This window comes from Alosa sapidissima, chromosome 9, assembly GCF_018492685.1.
Source record: "Alosa sapidissima isolate fAloSap1 chromosome 9, fAloSap1.pri, whole genome shotgun sequence".
NCBI classification, from domain to species: Eukaryota; Metazoa; Chordata; class Actinopteri; order Clupeiformes; family Clupeidae; genus Alosa; species Alosa sapidissima.
In genome coordinates this window covers 11,460,461-11,479,857 of record NC_055965.1, presented here as the reverse complement: position 1 = coordinate 11,479,857, position 19,397 = coordinate 11,460,461, and the positions used below count along the sequence as shown (strand labels likewise).

Genomic DNA, 19,397 nt, shown 5'->3' with positions numbered 1-19,397 from the left:
GTACTGAGCAGATCCACCTAGAGCACATCCATCCACTTGTCTCTTGCCCTCGTCCTTCTCCTCTCTCTCCACTCCCTCCATCTGGAGTTCCCTCAGCAGGGGCAGTGGGGGGTGGAGGTGGTGGAGGGTGGTGGGGGGAGGAGGTTGAGGTGTGGTGTGTGTGTGTGGGGGGGGGGGTGGGGGGTGTGTGTGGATGGTGTGCAGAAGGAGAGCGTTGGTGCCTCTTGTCTTTCTGCCGTGGCCCGACCCTCACGCTCCGTGACCTTGGGAAATACAACCCCACTGAGACGCGCCGGCGGCTAAATATAGCGTCTGAGGCCATGCGGGGGCTTCGCTTCTCTGTTGTTTACCTTTCACGTGCTTCACCCATCCCCCCCCCCCCCCAACACACACCTTCTCCGGTATAGAAAGCTGACATACATGCACAGATAGAGCCACCATTGTATGAGCCAGCAATGTGTCATTTCTCCCCTGATGTTTGCTATGACTCTACTTTAAGTGCTGGAGTGGGTGAAAAAAGGCTTCTTCTGGTTCAAATGCTGTAGATTTGTTTGGGGTAGGGCAGTGTTGTACTGCCAGTGCTGTTGTAATATGTTCTCTGTTGATTTGTCTGGCTGTCAAAACAAAGGCTAAGTTTAAAAGCAGTTTATTACCTTTACATCTGATCCTCTAAAGTATACATTCTGACGTTTTTTTTTTTTTTTTTTAGAGAATAGATCCGCTCATGGCCTTGAAATAGCTTAAATGTAACTTTAGACCTTCTTCCTTATTCCAGGAATAGGGATCTATCTGGCCCCGCCCCCTCTCCACACACTGTTAACTGACTACTAGCTTCTGCAGCTGACATTTTAGCCAGGTTGTTTTCATCTTTATGAAGAATGGTCCCACCCCCAGGATTGGCTTTTTTCAGGATTGGCTTTACGACGCACCAATGAACTGATGCCTGAATTGGCCCACCTGGGCTGAGATTGATCGAAAACATAAATCCAAAGCAGAAATCCTCGCTCGTGATATGTCTCACCATTGGTGGTCTTTAAACGTTGGCGAAGCAGGAGAACAGAGGTTTTGGGCTTAAAACTACAGAGCTAAAGGTGTGCAGAAACCTTGCAAACCCCAACAACACATCCAGTTACCTTTGATGAAAGTTAACTGGCGGTCCTTTACCAATGTAATCAATAATATTGTGCTGTGGAAGCTTTTCCAATAATGTCACAGGGTATTCTGTTCTGGACTTTCTTTTGACCACACACCATTAAAAAAAGGATCAGACGATGATAACTAGCTCTTCGGAAAAAATTGAAAGTGGCAAATCGCATGTTGTCTCAAAATGTTGTTTCAAAAAAATAGTAACATGAAATATGATAACCCAATATATGAATGCATGATTTGGAGATAAATATTGAAAAATGTACAAAATATATGACATAATGCTGCTGCGTTATTTCATTTCTAGACACCAGCTGTTGTTGTCAGTCACTGTGGTGATCCCCATCCCAGTGGTTATGCTCGCTTTCATTGGTACTTTTTAGAACAGTGTGCTGACACTTTGTCAGATGAGGTCAATTTGGTGGAGTGAGAGAGAGAGAGAGAGAGAGAGAGAAAGAGCTGTCTATGGGGTGTGTGTTTGGCAGAGTGTGTGTCTATCTAGATGAGTGTGTGTGTGTGTGTGTGTGCGTGTATTAGTGTGTGTGTGTGTGTAGATGTGTGTGTGTGTGTGTGTGTAGATTTGTGTGTGTGTGTGTGTGTGTGTGGTGTGGCGTGCGTGTGTGTGTGTAGATGTGTGTGTGTGTGTCCTCCCTCCACACACACTGCACGGTTCAGCGGCGCTTAGCTAACATCTTTATGCATCACAAAACCTCCATCTCGTCCGAGGGCAACGGAAAAGCGCAGTCTTGCTCTGACTTGTATCGGCAGGGGTCACAGCTGGACTCCAGAGCCAGGGGCAGTGGGCCATCAAAGCCGAGACCAGGCCCGCAAACATAGCCTTTCGTATCCTCTAGTTCTCCTCCACGGAGTGGTCAGTACTCCGGTCAGACCATTGGTTGTTATGGAGATTTGTTGTAGGCTAGATTACAAATAGAACCACATGATTGTTTTAAGCGGTTTCCTGTTGTGGGGTGGTTTGTCTGCCTGTGTTATGCAGGTTGCAGTACCTGCTGGGGTTTTACGCTTACAGTAATAAGAGATCCTACTGGGAGGGGATTTTGTGGAGACCTAACTTTCAATTAAACTCCACTGGCCTGAATTTAGGCTTAGTTATATATGCCACACCATCTCAAGGGAAAATACTTTATGGGTGTGTGTGTGTGTGTGTGTGTGTGTGCGCGCGCGCGCACGTCTGTATGTGTGCTTGACAGGTATATGTATGTCTGCTTGTCTACTTGTAAGGTGTATGTGCGTGTGTGTGTGTGTGTGTCTGTGTGTGCGTGTTTGTAAGGTGTGTGTGGGTGTGTGTATGGGTGTGTGTATGCGTGCGTGCTTGTAAGGGGAGCATGTGCTGCTGTACTCCTTCATCAGGAGTCTGAATGCAGTGGCCATGCAGCAGCAACAGCAGCAGCACGCGCACGCAGGGAAAGTGCTCATGCCCAGCCCACACCCAGCCCAGCCTGGACCCATGGGCCTCCCAACAGCCTGCTATTGTGAAGCACAGACAGACCGAGAAAGAGAGAGAGGATGGGGGGAGGGGGGGGGGGGGTTGAAAAGGAGAAAGAGAGGGGAAGAGAAAGACAGGATGGGCTAAAGGAAGCAGAGAGAGAGAGAAAGAGAGAGAGAGAGAAACAACTTTGCCATTGATCAAATACATAGTATGTTTGGATAGAACCGGATGGAAGGATAGAAGTCTGCATACCAACAGATTTAATTAGAGGCAGTGAGCAAAAAGCCATATAGATATTGGCAAGCAGGAAAGACAGAGAAGATGGGAGAGAGGGAGCGAAACACCTCATCATCCCTTGCAGATACAGTGTGTGTGTGTCTGTGTGTGTGCGTGTGAGTGTGCGTGCACACGTGTGTGTGTGTGTGCGTGTGTTAGTGTGTGCGTGTGCGTGCGTGTGAGTGAGTGTGTGTGTGTGTGTGTGCGTGTGTGCCTCTGCTGTGTGTGTGTAGCTGATGAGCCTGAGAGAGGGCTCTGGCTTTGGGGAGATCAGACATCTGTGGCGAGTAATTGGGGGAGGAGATGAGAGTGTGCCACAGCGTTGGCCCCACTGCTTAGCGACCCCCCCGGGCGGGCGAGCACCACCACCACCTCCACCTCCACCTCCTCCACCATCTCTCTCTGCCTGATGGACAGACTAACAAGAACAGCGAAAGAGAAAAGAAAGAAAAAAGAACACATAAAAAAAGGACAATAGCAAGCTAAGCAGCTACGCCTAAGCCAAAACCTGATGTCCATTTTGATTTTGTTTGCCTATAGAGGGTGTTTGGACGGGAATCTGGCCTGGTGTGGGATTCCCGTGTTTACACAGAGTGTTTAATCATTGTCAGTGCTGGGTGGCATCAGGCCTCTAAATGCTTGTAAATATTAGATAACGCACCATGGCTATTACTAAGCCAAGAGTGTGCTGTGTTATCAGCAGCTGATATTAAGCTTGCAATTTTTCTGTGACATTAAATACAGGACGTGTTGTTTTACGATATCAACTGTACAGTACACAGTGTAGCCTCACACCAAGCACAGACGTGTGTGTGTGTGTGTGTGTGTGTGTGTGTGTGTGTGTGTGTGTGTGTGTGTGTGTGTGTGTGTGTGGGAGAGAGAGAATTAGACATGAAACATCTGAACTTGCCATAACTGAGAGAAAGATAAGGTGAAGGTTAGAAAGGGAAAAAAATATTTGTCAGATATGAAGGAAGGTTACTTTTGGCCTTGAGGCTTGAAATGCCATAAATGCCAATGCTTGCCATCCGATTTTTGTTAGGTAGCACATTTGCTTGAAAATGATAAGGATTCCCGAGGAATGCCAAGAAAAAGAAACGAGCTATTATCTCCAAGGTGACGGGAGTGATGCAGCAGTTGTAGGTTTACAAAAGCAGTTTGTGTTTGGTTAATTTCAGACAGTCCAGCAGGGGGCTTAATTGCTGGGCCGGCACTATAAAAGGTGCTGGCTGACGTCAATCGGCAGGTCTCTTGGTTTTGGGGGCGTTCTTGGATTCTGGGTTGGCCGCTACTACGCCACGCTACACCGCTGCGCAAGCCACGCGCTCTGGTTTTTGGCCGTCACTGTCGCTCCTGCCTGTTCCCCTAGAGAGAGTCGAGGAAAAGGCTGGGGATTACCTGGGCCTACTTTTGAGGCCTTTCTTTTGGGCAGCCTTATTTTTCGTTCGTCCATATTTTTCTTATTGTTATAATTTTTGTAAATAAATATTTTTGAATTATACTTCCATTTTTGGCCGTCTCCTATCACTATCATTTGCTCATGTCCCATAGAACCCCTAGACTGGGACGTGACACTGGGCCCAATCAGAGGATGAAACCCTAGAGGCTGATTTATATCATGTCTTAGTATCAATTCTAATATTACTTTTACCTACTGTAATTTTCCAACTATTAGCCACAGTTTATACATTGATTTTGCTAAATTTCTTCAGCTATGAGGGTAATACGCGGGGGTAGTTAAGGTATGTCTTAATTTGCATAAAACACTGTCCTGTGGCTTATACATAATGCGGCTAATACACAGGAAATTACTGTAATACTAATAGCCTAATAGTGCTATACGGGCTTGGGCACCCAGGACCGCATGAGAAAAACAGGTGTAAATGTGCTGTAATTTGGTTAATTTACGCCATTGTTTATTGGTTTGTGGGACACATTGAAACAAATGCTTTTGTTTGATGCTATTTATACTGTCCCCCCTACTTTCATGTTCAAAATCAATGTCTGGTTTATGTTTTCTATGGATTTTTAATGACATTCACAAGGTTAATGCAACAGCCAGAAATAAGGGGGTGACACAGTTTTCAACTATTTTGGATAAATGAATTATACCTCGTACATGAGAGAGCACACCATCATTCTGAAGTTCAGAGTTATAGGCATGCCTGAGTATATGTTTTTACAGAAACACACATCACTGAAGGTGCAAAAAAAGAGTTGTATACTAATTAGAATATGGCCCATGGCTCATAGCTCAGACTGAGACGTAAACAATTCCAGCCAATCAGCATGTTGCCTCAGGATCACAGAAGAGAGGAGAGTAATTTGATTGGCTGTTGACCTCAAATAAAACAGCATCTTTAATAATTGACTCTGAAGAACCTTATAGGTCAATGGAAGTCCCACTCCCTCATCCGCTCAAATAGATTATTATTTGGCTGGCAGTCAGTCAAGTCCTGAGTTAATTGATTCGTGATAGTAGACTAGTAATTTCTTTCTGCAGCTATGTCCAGCTAAGTAGAACAGGGATGGAACTGACCTCAGGGTAGACTGAAAATATAGAATAATGAGTTGCTGTTGCCCTTTCCCGTTTTTATTAGGTGTGTGCCACAACACATTTGTGTAATTACTACAAATAACAAGTCCTCTAATTCAGAAGTCAGATGTAGAAAAGAAGCCAGAAGAAATCGTACAATTCATAGTTAACGACGTGATAATGCTCCTTTGGCTCCTTTGTTAAGATTTATATCATTATGAGTGAGCACTCGCTTTCTTTTTCTTTTTTTTGCTCTCTTTCACTCTCTGTCTCTGTCTCTCCCTGTCTTTTTGTGTGTGTGTGTGTGTGTGTGTGTGTGTGTGTGTGTGTGTGGGTGGGTGGGTGGGAGTATGTTTGTCTGTTTGGTTTGTGTGTGTGCACCTGATTCAACGTTCATGTAACTCAGAAAAGTATCCAGACTTCACGTTTAAGAATATGCTGTTGACCTGTTTGCCAAAACAGTACTTCATTAGTAATTTAATATGAAAGGCACATTATAACAGACCAAAAATGAACCAAATAATTAGTAATTTCACAGTAAACAACAAACCTCAAAGAACTGGGGCACAACAGTGAAAAAACCCTAACCTTGCTTGGTCTACACACACACACACACAAACACTTGCACACACGCGCAAACACACACTCACACACACACACACACAAACACAGACACACAGAGGGAGAGTCTGACTTTCCCTTGTGATCGATGCTGACCCTGTCCAGAATCTGTTCCCACTCAGACAATACTTAATGGATCAGCCCAGTGCATAGTGGAACGTGAAAGAGAGAGAGAGGGGGGGGGGGGGGGGGCACTTTTGGTCATAGACTAATTACAATGGAACTCGCAAGAGCCTGAGACTTTCTCACAAATGGCTGGTGTAAGGTGTCCTTTTTTCTCTTCTCTTTTTTCCTTTCCACTCTATCACTCCTTCTCTCCATCACTGATCTGAAACAGGTGCGGAAAATCTCACCTTCTGCTGGATTTGAAAAAGAAATCTTTGTCTCGCTCTCTCTCCCGCTGAATGTGTGTGTTTGTGTGTGTGTGTGTGTGTGTGTGTGTGTGTGTGTGTGTGTGTGTGTGTGTGTGTGTGTGTGTGTGTGTGTGTGTGTGTGTGTGTGTGTGAAGTGTGTGAAAGGGCAAAATGAAAAGAAAGACAGGATAATCTAAAGAAAATGAAGGTGTTAAAAGTGAGATGGGGTTGAGAAGACATGCCTCCACTTATATTTTGAAGCAGCGACCCCCTGCACAGCCAGCTAAGCACAGAGATTGTTTTCAAAGAAAACCCTTGAAATATTGCTCTGAAGACCCATTCTCAAGTCTTTGTTTTCCAACATAACATCGTGTTCACCATGGATTAGCACACCATGTCGGGTCGGGTCTTTGCTTGTTAAAACAGTCAGCAGTTCTTACTAGGCCTGAGAATGCTGTTTTTATTTTTTTTCCCTCAAAATTGATTCAAATTCTCATGAACACCTCTCTCTCTCTCTCTCTCTCTCTCTCTCTCTCTCTCTCTCTCTCTCTCTCTGCTCTTGCTGCACACTGCCCCCCCCTCCCTACATACACAGCACATTGTGTTCAGGATCTTCTTCAACACACATCCTCTACATACTTACAGCACACTGCCCCCACCTACCCACACACACACTACACACACATACACAGTCACTGCTACACTCCCCTCCCGCCCACACACACATCTTCATCACTCACATACATCATACATACAGTACTCTGCTTGCAATAGTAAGTCCCTTCACCATACTTGCAGTACACTGCCCCCCCCCCCCTCTCCCCTACATACACAGCACATTATTTCATCAGGAAGCTTCTCCAACACACATCCCCAACATACTTACAGCACACTGCCCCCCCCCCCCAATACACAACACATTGTCTCATGAGGAAGCTTCCCCAACACACATATTGCGCACTGCCCTCTCCCCACATACACAGCACACTATCCCATCTCCCCTGTCATCCCCCCAACACACACACCAAGACCCCTGGCAGTTGGGTTAGCCCCTTGAGCCGTGGATCTGCCCAAGGTTTCTTCCTTATGCAGCCCTTGCCACTTAATCTACTAAACCCCTCTCTACTGCACTTTTTACCCCCCCACTTTGCACAAATAGGCTGACACCAGACATAATTTCACTGCATTTCTTACTTCCAGTAACTATATGCATGTGACAATAAACTTCCTTGTATCCTTGTATCCTTGTATCTCTTTCTCTCTCTCACACACACACACACACATACACCACCAGACTAGACCTGAATACTGAGACCTTAATTTCTGAAAAAAACGTAATTGTAGTTTGAAGACCTGCGATTCTTTGTTTAAGTTTGCATGAATAAAGTTGGTCCGTTTGTCTGTTGTCTTTCACACTAACTGACTAATCTGATGGATGCCTGCCCCTCTACCAGGTGGTCCCCAGTTCTTTAAAGGCTGCTGAATTTGCTCAAACGAAACTCAAGCCAAATCTTTCGAATATGCAAGACAAGACTATATTATAAATATCAGCATACATGGTGTAAGTCAGCTGGAATCTTTGGAACTAGTTCCAGCTGAAACACTGGAATTAAAAAAGGGGCAGTACAAAGTGTATGACACATAAGACACATCCTGGACATTTTATTGTAGGTACATTGGGCATGATCTGCGTTTGTGCAGTGTGCCCCTGCTTATGTCTAGAGATAGAGAATGGGCCTGCAGACCTGTCACTCACTTCCAGTTTCCAAGGAAATGTTCCAGCAGTGAAATTCAACTTAAATTGGAACATTAAACTGTTATCCAAATAATTCCCGGGAAGTGAAGCAAATACATCTGTTGTGTTTTAAATGCAGCTCTTTACTCGATTCCAAAGGAAGAACACATTCATGTCCTTTAACATCTACTCTAACCCATTTGTTGTGTTAAACAGCGCGGCTAAATGTACTCCTCTGTCTGTCATCATAAAGTCCACCCTGTGCCAGATAAGCGGTTGTGATTGGTTCGTGGGTTTTAGGTGATTTGGATATCGGCTTGATTGGTAAGGTCTCCAGACAGACCAGCAGGGCAAATTGAAATTTGTTAACTGATTCACCCAGGCTACCGACTTTCACCAGTTATCATTGAATCTAAGATTTTATTAAGTTGGCAAACGTTTGAACTAGCCAACTAGCTCCGCTGGTGGGAAACGCATGGGACTCATAGCGCATGGGACCTATTGCGTGCAGAGGGAATTTGAAAGACAACTGATTATCCCGCCCCTCGGACTGAGCACTGCGAACGGTGAGTGCCCAGACCCTACATTTTAATGTGGGTCTGGCTCGTCAGGCTAGTGGTCATGTGTTATGTAAGGCAAAAATGGTCAGAGAGGTTGTTAGGAGGTTGAGTGAAGCCTATTTGAGATCAGAGGTCATGGGTGATTTGGGGGTGGTCATCTCTGGTCATGTAAAGTCATCTCTGGTCATGTAAAGTCATGGTGTTTTTTTGTCCTCGCTGTGTTGTATTTCTCATTTTTCATTCCCTTTTTGCCTGCTTGAATTAATGAGAAAGCAAGAGATGCATACAGAGAGAGAGAGAGAGACACACACACAAATACTCCATATTGCATAAACATCCAAAATAGGCCTATACTGCCCCTAATACAGACGTGTGTGTGTGTGTGTGTGTGATCGTGGTTGTGAGTGTGACTGCATACTGACAGAGTGCATTTACTTGAATTTACATTCATTGTGAATATTGAGATGCCATGATACACCCACACTTACACACTTACAGACAAACACACACACACACTCACATAGATACACACACTTATGCACACACTCACACACACAAGTATCATGTGGCTGTGATTCGTGTGAGGATACATTGTGCGCAGTACATTTCAGACACACACACACACACACACACACACACACACACACACACACACACACACTCGCACACACACACTCGCACACACACACTCATATGCATTAACTCACAAACATATCCTGTTATTTGAGTGCATCTGCTGCTGTCACTTTGCAAAAGCACCCCCACCCCACGCACTCTCTCTATGTCTCTGCCACCATCTCTTTCTGTTCTCGCACTCTCTCTTTCACACACACACACACACACACACACACACACACACACACACACACACACACACACACACACACACACACACACACACACACACACACACACACACAAAGAGCCTCTTTAGACAGATCTATGAGAGACTAAGCAGACAGACATTCAGGCCTCTCTCTCTCCTCTTCCTCTCTCTCACTCACTCTCTCTCTCTCTCTCTCTTCTTCCTCCTCTCTCTCTCCCTCTCTCTCTCTATGTTGGGCGTTCAGCTTGGCGTGCTGCATCTCTGCTCTTTGAGTGGGCTTAACCTTGTGCCCTCACACCGGCTGTGGAGGAAAGAGCAGCCGCCGCAGCGTGAGAGAGAGAGAGAGAGAGAGGGAGAGAGAGAGAGAGGGAGAGAGAGAGAGAGAGGTGACACCTCTTTACAAATCCTCCAGAGTGGACAATCTCCCTCCCTTCCATCTCAGAGTCTCACACACACACACACACACACTGACATGAAGGCTTCCACACTGCAGCACAGGATGCTGTGGAGAGAGAGAGAGAAATAGAGAGAGGCATTTTAATATAGTGCTACTGTGTTTCTGATTGTAAGCTGATTGTAAGCTGTTTGTGTATTTGGGTGACTCTGAGGTGTGTTTGTGTGTGTGTGTGTCTTCACACACACACACACACACACAACACACAGTGTGTCTTCACTTTGTAATGTTTAACATTACAAAGTGAAGAAAAACACACATTTGTACACATTAATATCAGTAGTTCATGTACATGCATACTGTGTATACAGATAGGAAGTACTGTACTTTCCTCTTTCATGCATTTCAGGACAGCTATTGATTATCTTTACTTTGTGTCATTGAGTCTTCCAGACAGTGTCACACTAAGGGGACAGGGTGCCAAAACAATGGTTGCTTGACAATGGAAAACATTGTTTTCTTTCATGTATCTTCTTATTTAGAAATTGTCATACACTATCAAAATAGCCACGATAGACAAGAATGTGTAGGCTAGTAGCCTAATGGCCTTGGGCCTATATTTGGCACGTTTGCACTCCATGCTTGGAAATAGGCTTCAATGTCAAAGCAGCGCGGAAGTTACAGTTGCATGTCATTGTGAAAACAATGTTTAACTCAAGATATCACCTGTGAAGATGGAAATAAATCTATCAAGGCCACATGATAGAAAAAGAATCCAGGAGAATCCAGGGAAAATGAAAGGAAGGTGTATATATACTGATATGTTAGTTCAGGTGAAAATCCCATGGCAAGCTTGGCATGTAATTCAAATGAGCTAACTAGCTAGACTAGCCACATAAATTATCTTGGTTGAAGATTTTGGTCCCTGTTACTGTGACAGGAGGATAAGTTAGCTAACTTATGTAGTGAGCTTTGCCCAGCCGGTAAAAAGGCTAGCATACTTTTTACTTTTATACTTTGTGTACATTTCAGACTCCGTACTTTGTTACTTTCATTTGAGTAAATAAGTTGAATCAGTACTTATACTTATATAGTCTATACTCTTTTAAACACAGGTTTCTGCACTTCTACTTGAGCACAGAAAGTGTGCATGTTTGCCATCTCTGACAGTTGCTTGTCAGTTTATGTCTGTCCTTATATCCAACGGTGTGTGTGTCTATAATTATGCTAGTCTATATAATATGTGTTAATAGAGGATGATGCATATTGTCTTAAAGGATTAGTCTGTGATTATAATCCTACACACTTGAGGGGTGAAGAGGTGGTGGTGGTAGCATAGTGGTTAAGGAGCTGGGCTAGCATGTCAGCCTGAAAAGTATAAGTATACTCTTTTAATCCCGTGAGGGAAATTTATCCCAATCCGTGAATTAGTGAAACACACTCAGCACACAGTGAGGTGAAGCACACACTAATCCCGGCACAATGAGCTGCCTGCAACAACAGCGGCGCTCGGGGAGCAGTGAGGGGTTAGGTGCCTTGCTCAAGGGCACTTCAGCCATTCCTACTGGTCGGGGTTCGAACCGGTAACCCTCCGGTTACAGGTCCGAAGCGCTAACCAGTAGGCCACGGCTGCCCCTAAAAAAGTTGTGGGTTCAATTCCCAGCTTCCACCATTGTGCCCTTGAGCAAGGCACTTGACCCTGAGGGGCCGTCTACACAACGCTGTTTTTTTTTTTAAACCGGTGAATTTTTGTTATCGGTTACACCTTGCGTGTACACGACGCTGGCAGTTTAGGAGACTGTAACCGATAGTTTTTGTAACCGGGTTCCGAAGTAGGGAATTTTTGAAACCGCCGGCTAACTTTTGCCGTGTAGACGCGTGTAGAGGGCACAGCGGGCAATTTTATGAAGACACAGCCCCACCTCTCAACTCAGCCACCGCACTCGACCTGAGAAGCTGCTTGTGAAAACAAACCAAACCATTTGTTTATCATATTAAAATGTTTTTTTCTTGTCCCTGTCATGATTTATGTGCACAATGTATCAGCCTTTTGTGGCACACCATTAAACATTAGCTTACTGCATGTTAATGTTTTCTCCAGTGGTGCTCAGACCTAATGCAATGCGTAAGCATTTGAAATTCCACATAGCAGTCACAAACCTTAAAAAAAATGAACTTTATAAGTTTAACAGTTGAATTAAAAACTGAATTGTCTGTAGTCTCCTTATAGTCTCCTTATTTCAGGTGACTGCTTAACAAACTGTTTCAATAATGTTTTCTTCTACGCGATTCACGCGAATTAAATGTGAAGCCTCTGCACAACCGGCGCCATCGACTGGTCTGGCATACCACTACAGCACTTTTAGCCGCTTTCACCTCTGTGTGTGCATGCAAGTTTTTTTTGTGAAAGCGGTAAGAGAAAATTCACCCGGCGGTTTCGTGTAGACGTAGTCTATGTTGCACCGGGGACAATGTCCTTTGTATGTATTAAAGTTCCTTTGTATAGAAGCGTCTGCTGAATGAATAAATGATCAATGAAGTGGCAAAAGGGACAATATGAGAACCCTATAGACTCAACGGACTGACGCCTAGTATGTTTCAACTGCTAGCAACACCCCAGTGCCTTAGGAGCGCAGAGGAAAGGGGTGTTGTTTGACTGGACTGCATTTTTTAAATCCAGAATGGGTACAAAAAAAAAGTCCTTTAACGTTCTATGTAGAACTTCCTGAAAAAATACTTAGAACCTGAACTGCTGTGGTTTCAAGGAACTGAGAACTATGGAGAACTGAAGATTAGGTTAGTTTAGGAATACTATTAATAATAGAGTTCTGCTGAGGAAGCCCCTTGCACATTGGTGTGGTGTGAATGAGCACATGTGTGTGATGTTAATGTTCACACACACACACACACACACACACACACACACACGCACACACACACCGATTAAGTGGTATCAGATTGTCTATATAGGATCTTACCTAATCGAAAACTCACACTTGCCTTCATAATGTACTGTACATAACAACATCACACACAGGATGACTCTCTCTCTCTCTCTCTCTCTCTCTCTCTCTCTCTCTCTCTCTCTCTCTCTCTCTCTCTCTCTCTCTCTCTCCCTCTCTCTTCTTCCTGAGCACCTGTGCATTGCATAAAGGACATTGAGGATGAGTGTTTGGAGATGTCCTGTCTTTTTTTGGCAAAACTAATCTAAAGTCAAAGCTCTTGTGTTCATAACAGGGAATATTTATTCAACAGAGGACACATAACTCCAGAGTGAAGTCTAAATAAATCCTACTTAGGTAACCAAATGAAAAAAACAGTAACGAAAGAATTTGAAATGAGAAAAGGTTAAACAAGTAGCCTTTTGTACGTCTGGATAGTGCAAACTACAATGACAAACTTAGGATCTAAGTGTAATTTCATGATTTGATGTCAAAGGGTAATGTCATAATGTGACATCAGAGTCTGCATTTTGTGAACTTACGGTGGCCGGTGAATCTCTAAAACAAAGCATTTGTTGTTTGTTGGCTGCTCTTGTGGCCCAAATCTTTCTGCCTTTCACCATAATTAGTATTTACCTACTCACTTGATACAACAATATCAATGTGTTATTCATAAAAATAAACTTTAATAAACTTTAATGAAACAAAAAGGCTGACATAAAACACACTTGACATGCGCGAGTGAAAAAAGGCAATTAGCAATCAACACAAATGTGAAGCAGTGGAAAGAATATGAAAACATGGAAGCAAACAAAGTTTTAACAAGCACAGTGAGCAGGGATACACTCCCCTATCATCATTCTCTCTCCCTCCCTCTCTCTCTCTCTCTCTCCCTCCCTCTCTCTCTCTCTCTCTCCCTCCCTCCCCCTCTTTCTCTCCCTCCCTCCCTCTCTCTCTCCCTCTCTCTCTCTCTCTCTCTCCCTCTATGTGTCTTTCTCCTCTCCGCCCTATTTTTCCCGGAGGCCACTGGGTAATTAGGGATTAGCGGACCTAAAATACTCCAGGGTATTTTATTTTTTTGGTATCCCCTTATTTTAACTAAGCTACAAATCATATTAGCGAACGTTACGCTGCTATTTAATACCGTAAATATTGATAAGCACCTCTGGACCCCACGTGAGGCAAATCTGAATGGGATCATCCCCGTAACGTCATCATCTGACCTCTAAAAACGACCTCAGAAAAAGAGGACAGTGTCCTTTTGTTGTTTTTATATAGTTAATATTGTATATTGTAATTATATAGTTAATAGTTTCTTCCACTTCTTTTGCTTTTTGGAGATAGCAGGCCTGCACTGGAATAATAAGTGCATGAGATGGTTGTAGTGGTCAATCGATGTGCACTAAATCCCCACCGCTTTGTGTGTCTGTGTGTGTGTGTGTGTGTGTGTGTGTGTGTGTGTGTGTGTTGCTGGAGGTTGGATCCAGCCAGTGCGAAAACAGGGCTCTGCTCCCTCACGTGAACCGAGAGGTCATTACCACAAACACACAGAGAGAGAGAGAGAAAGAGAGAGAGACACACACACACAAATACACACACACACGTCACTTTGCCACTTTGTCTTGCTGTCTGACCTTGACTCGCTCAATCAGTGCGAGGACAGGTCTACGTTCCACACCCACTCCTCTAATACCCACTGAACCTGTGTGTGTGTGTGTGTGTGTGTATGTGTGTGTGTGTATCTGTTGGTCTGTATGTGTATGTGTGTCTGGTGGCCTGTGTGTGTGTGTGGTGGGGGGGGCACATTATGTGTGTGATGATGCTTAATTTGTGTCATACATACATGTACGCATACAAATACATCTTCTTAGATGTGATCTACAGTGTATGATTGTTGTTGTGCTGCTTTAACACACACACAGACACACACATACACGCACACACATTATTGTGTGAATCATAGTCTGTTAATGTTGACATAACATCTACGGTAAACCTCATCTTCCAATCACTCCATCCTGATGCATCTCTCTCTGGCTCTTTCATTCCATCCCATTTCTCTCTCCCTCCCTCTCTAATTCTCTATCCCCCACTCTCTCAGTTCAGCTCAGTTTAAATCATTGGGCTTTATTAGCCTGAGTGCAATGCATTACAGCATTGCCAGTAATGAAGTAAATGGAAGAACAAATGTTAATGACAATACAACAATAATGAAACAAAGAGAAACAAAGGCACACACACACACACACACATGCAAAAGGTGACCTAGAGTAGTGTGGGCTGATGCTGATGTCAGACTCACTGTCCCTCAACACATTGTGCAGCCAGTGGAGCAGTCGGTCCTCTTTCCTTCTGATTAATTTGTGTGCATCAATTTAGCAAGCTAGTTTGTTCTGTGCTACTTTGACACATTGTTGATATATAGGAGAAAGTACACCTCAGTCACCACAGATGCACTGCTCTTTTGGCAGCCATGATCTCTCTCTCTCTCTCTCTCTCTCTCTCTCTCTCTCTCTCTCTCTCTCTCTCTCTCTCTCTAGCTCTCTCTATCTGAAGTCCCCTCTGCTTCTCTCTGCTCCTACCTGGGGAGTTTCATTAATCCTCACAGCTGCCACACAAGCGTGCCTCACCTGAGGAACACAATGCATCGTGGGTAAAGTGGTGATAATGGGAATCTCCACTGCTGCTGGGATTTTAATGAAACATGTTCTTTTCTTAGTCTGTTATCATACTGCCACATATGTGTGCAGCAGCACACAGAGAGAGAGAGAGAGAGAGAGAGAGAGAGAGAGAGAGAGAGCATGCAGCCTGTGAGAGAATTTCACAGAACAGATCTTAACTTTGAATGGTTGAATTGTGTACTTGTGATTGTGATTTCTTACACGATTGGCGGGGTTCTAATATGTATGGGATATATAGCAATTGGCTGGGTTCTTATATCTATGGGATAGATAGTGATTGGCTGGGTTCTAATATCTATGGGATAGATAGCGATTGGCTGGGTTCTAATATTTATGGGATATATAGTGATTGGCGGTGTTCTAATATGTATGGGATATATAGTGATTGGCAGGGGTTCTAATATTTATGAGATAGATAGCGATTGGCTGGGTTCTAATATGATAGATAGCGTCCATACTGACCATATAGCCCTTTACCTCTGTAAAAAGCCATTATTTGCTCATATAATTTGTGCTGCAGCTACATCACTGTAAACAATCAGTGCCTAAAACTATTTACCCTCCTTGGATATATATTGGCTTTTATAATTGGAATTCTGGTCAATTTAATAAGGCATTTTTTTTACAATAATTTAGGAAAAGTCTTTAATGTCAAAGTGAAAGCAGATTTCTACAAAAGTAATGTTAATTAATAAAAAATGTATCATGCAAAATAAGTGAATACTGGAGGCTGGAGGTTGGTATCCAGTGGTCAGTCAGGAGCGTGTGGAGACAGGAGCGGAGAGCTGAGCAGTGACCAGGGACAGGGGCGTGGACCCACACAGGGCTGTGGTGCCGGAGGGGAGACTGAGATAGGAAGTGATGCGGTGGGAGGGAGACGAGGCCTCTCAGAGCCAGCAGCTCATGTCTGGAGCTGACAGCGACAAAACCCACAGCCAACACCCCCGCACTCACCCAGGCCACCGCAAACGTGTCTGACAGGGACACTCACTCACCTGGTCTCTCTCTCTCTTTCTCTCTCCCCCTCTCTCCATCTCTCTCTGTCTCTCCTTCTCTCTCTCTACCTCTGATCTTTCTCAATGCATTCAAACAAAACAACTCTGTCAAAGCATATGGACTAAAAAATTCAATCAAAATGAGCATTGATAAGATAAACAATAAGCAATACAAAAGTGCAGCAGTACAGCAAGGTCACGGGGGTCAAGAGAACAACACTTGCTCTCTCACGTTGCCTGGTTTTCTCCTTTATCTGTCTCTCTCTCTGTCTCTCTCTCTCTGTTATACCACTGTCTGTTTATCCCTTTATTTTTCTTCTCCCTTTTGCACTCTCTCTCTTTCTCCCTGTCCTTCCTTTTAACCCCCCTTTCATTCTCTCTCTCCCTCTTTATTTCTTTCTCTCGCTCTTTCTTTCTCTCTCTCGTCTTCGCAGTCTATCTTACCTGTCAGACTATCTTACCAGTGTTTACTTCATGTCTGGTAATGGACTTGGCATAGCACTAACCACTGCCTACTGGAGCACTCTGTCCAGACATGTCCACACACCTGTGCGTAAACTGCACTGCCATGGTTATTTGCTAAACCCAGACACTGCATTGGAACTGTTGATTTGAATTATGAATTACACACCTGATTCATTTAGATGGCCCACTCAGGAGGGGCGCTGAGCAGGTTTATATGCGCAGTGCAGGCCTTCACTGATCTCTTTGTGTGTGTGTGTGTGTGTTTCTTTGTTTCACTCATTCTCTCCATCTCTCTCTCTCTCTCTGCAGCACTGATATCGGCCGGCTGCTGCAGCACCAACTGCAGAAATGTCAAGATGTGGGACAGGTGAGTTTTTACGCAAGTGTCTCTCACACTCTCTCTCTCTCTCTCTCTTTCTCTCTCACTCTCTCTCTCTGTGTGTGTATGTGTGTGTGTGTTGTTTGTAGTGTGTATTTTTGTGTGTCCAGATGACCAGGATTACTGGTATAAATGTAGCAGTGTGCTTGTATGAGTGTGGTGTGTAATGTGTGTGTGTGTGTGTAGTGTGTGTGTGTGTGTGTGTGTGTGTTGGAGGGTATCTTGAGTGAAGATGTAGAGGTGACCCTGCTTGTGTCCCCGTCTTCTGTGGGCAGCCCTGGCTGGAGCAGGAAATGGCTGTGTAAATATTTAATGGACCAGAGGCAGAGAATGCCTCCCTGGGGAAACCCCGGCTCCCCAAACAAGAGTTCCCCCACTGCTACTGATCTGCCCTGGGTGCCGGTCCTCACTCTTTGTTCTTCCCCGGTTCTGTTCTAGTCAGTTCCGTCCTGTTGTTTGCCTCTTTGTTCTGTTGTGTTTTGTTTTGGTTAAATTTTCGGCTTTGATTCCTATTTTGTCGTGTGTGTGTGTGTGTGTGTGTGTGTGTGTGTGTGTGTGTGTGTGTGTGTGTGTGTGTGTGCGTACCTATGTGACCGGTTGTGTATTGTAGTGATCTTCCCTTGTTCCTTAGGCATTACCCCTCTCTGACCAACCTGCAAAGTCCTCAGTGCATCAGCAATGATGAATAAGAGTCTCTCTTTCTCTCTCCCTCTCCCTAGTTTTGATGCCTCCTCTTGACCACGTCTTCACTTGAACGTGTTGGGGTTCATGTGCTTCAGGACCCCAGGCTGCTGTATCGAGACAACTCTGCCAACCTCTCTCTCTCTCTCAATCTCTCTTTCTCTCACTCTCTCTGTCTCTCCTGTCCCTGTGACCCCATGACCTTTCACCCTGAGGGCCATACCCAAAGGGCCACGCCCACACGCCTGGCTCTGGCTCTCCTATTGGTCCGCACACTGCTCTCTATTGATGGCTCTCCAATCAAATCCCGCCAGGGCCACGAGGCCCCTCTGATTGATCTGACTGCCTGCATATCATATCATGTGGAGGAAAAGGCAGGACGAACAGACTGATGTCATGTTATGTAGATGCACAATGCAGGGCTCAGGCCCAAAGACTGGAGGACAAGCACACTCTGGAGACTAGCACACAAAACACGCACAAAACACTCATACACACACACACACACACACACACACCCCTACCACTAATCTCTCTCTATCTCTCTCAGTAGCTGACCTAACATATAGACATCTTTCTCTCCGTCTGCCCTCCGGTCCCATCTCACTGATGACGGGGGTGAGACGGATGCACAGTGGACAGCTCTCACTCAGGGTTGTGCTAGTACTGTATACGCTCCGGACCGATGGACAGACAGACAGACGTCCTGACCAAAGGGAAAAAGGACAGACCAGTCCAGGCATCTCCCATTCCACTGCTGGAGGACCCGTACCGTGACCAAGTGTTGGTATGATAGAAGCCCGTCTGCGTCTCGTACCACCCCCCCCCCCCCCATTGGTTTGTTGCCCTTGACCTATACTATACTATAGCAAAGTTGAATGTTTGTTTTTTTTTTTTTTTTTTTTTAAACCAGTTGACAAGAAAAAGTGACAAGTTGCTTTGTAGCACACTGTGCCTCTTGCAAAGAAAACAACACACAAAAAAGAGATGCATTTTGCAACTGACTCAGTGTGTGTGTGTGTGTGTGTGTGTGTGTGTTTGTCTGCGTGTGTGAGTGTGTGTGTGTGTATATGTGAGTGTGAGTGTGTTTGTGGATGTCTGTGTGTGTGTGTGTGTGCGCTCACATGTGTGTGTGTGTGTGTATGTGTGAGTGTGTGTGTGTGTATGTGAGTGTGTGTCTGAATGTGTGTGTGTGTGTGTTTGTCTGCGTGTGTGAGTGTGTGTGTGTATATGTGAGTGTGAGTGTGTTTGTGGATGTCTGTGTGTGTGTGTGTGTGTGCACTCACATGTGTGTGTGTGTGTGTATGTGTGAGTGTGTGTGTGTGTGTATGTGAGTGTGTGTCTGAATGTGTGTGTG

The 19,397-nt window shown here is 44.6% G+C and overlaps 1 protein-coding gene across 1 annotated transcript in view; it reads left to right on the top strand.

The window, feature by feature from the left end:
• Positions 1–19,076, top strand: part of ccdc85al (coiled-coil domain containing 85A, like) — a 29,386-nt gene extending 10,310 nt beyond the window's left edge. Inside the window, exons 4-5 of the mRNA XM_042104666.1 lie at positions 17,290–17,347; positions 18,079–19,076. Coding sequence (XP_041960600.1) covers positions 17,290–17,347; positions 18,079–18,097 — 77 coding nt within the window. The 3' untranslated portion in view covers positions 18,098–19,076. The remainder of the gene's footprint in view (positions 1–17,289; positions 17,348–18,078) is intronic.
• Positions 19,077–19,397: the final 321 nt, after the last annotated feature.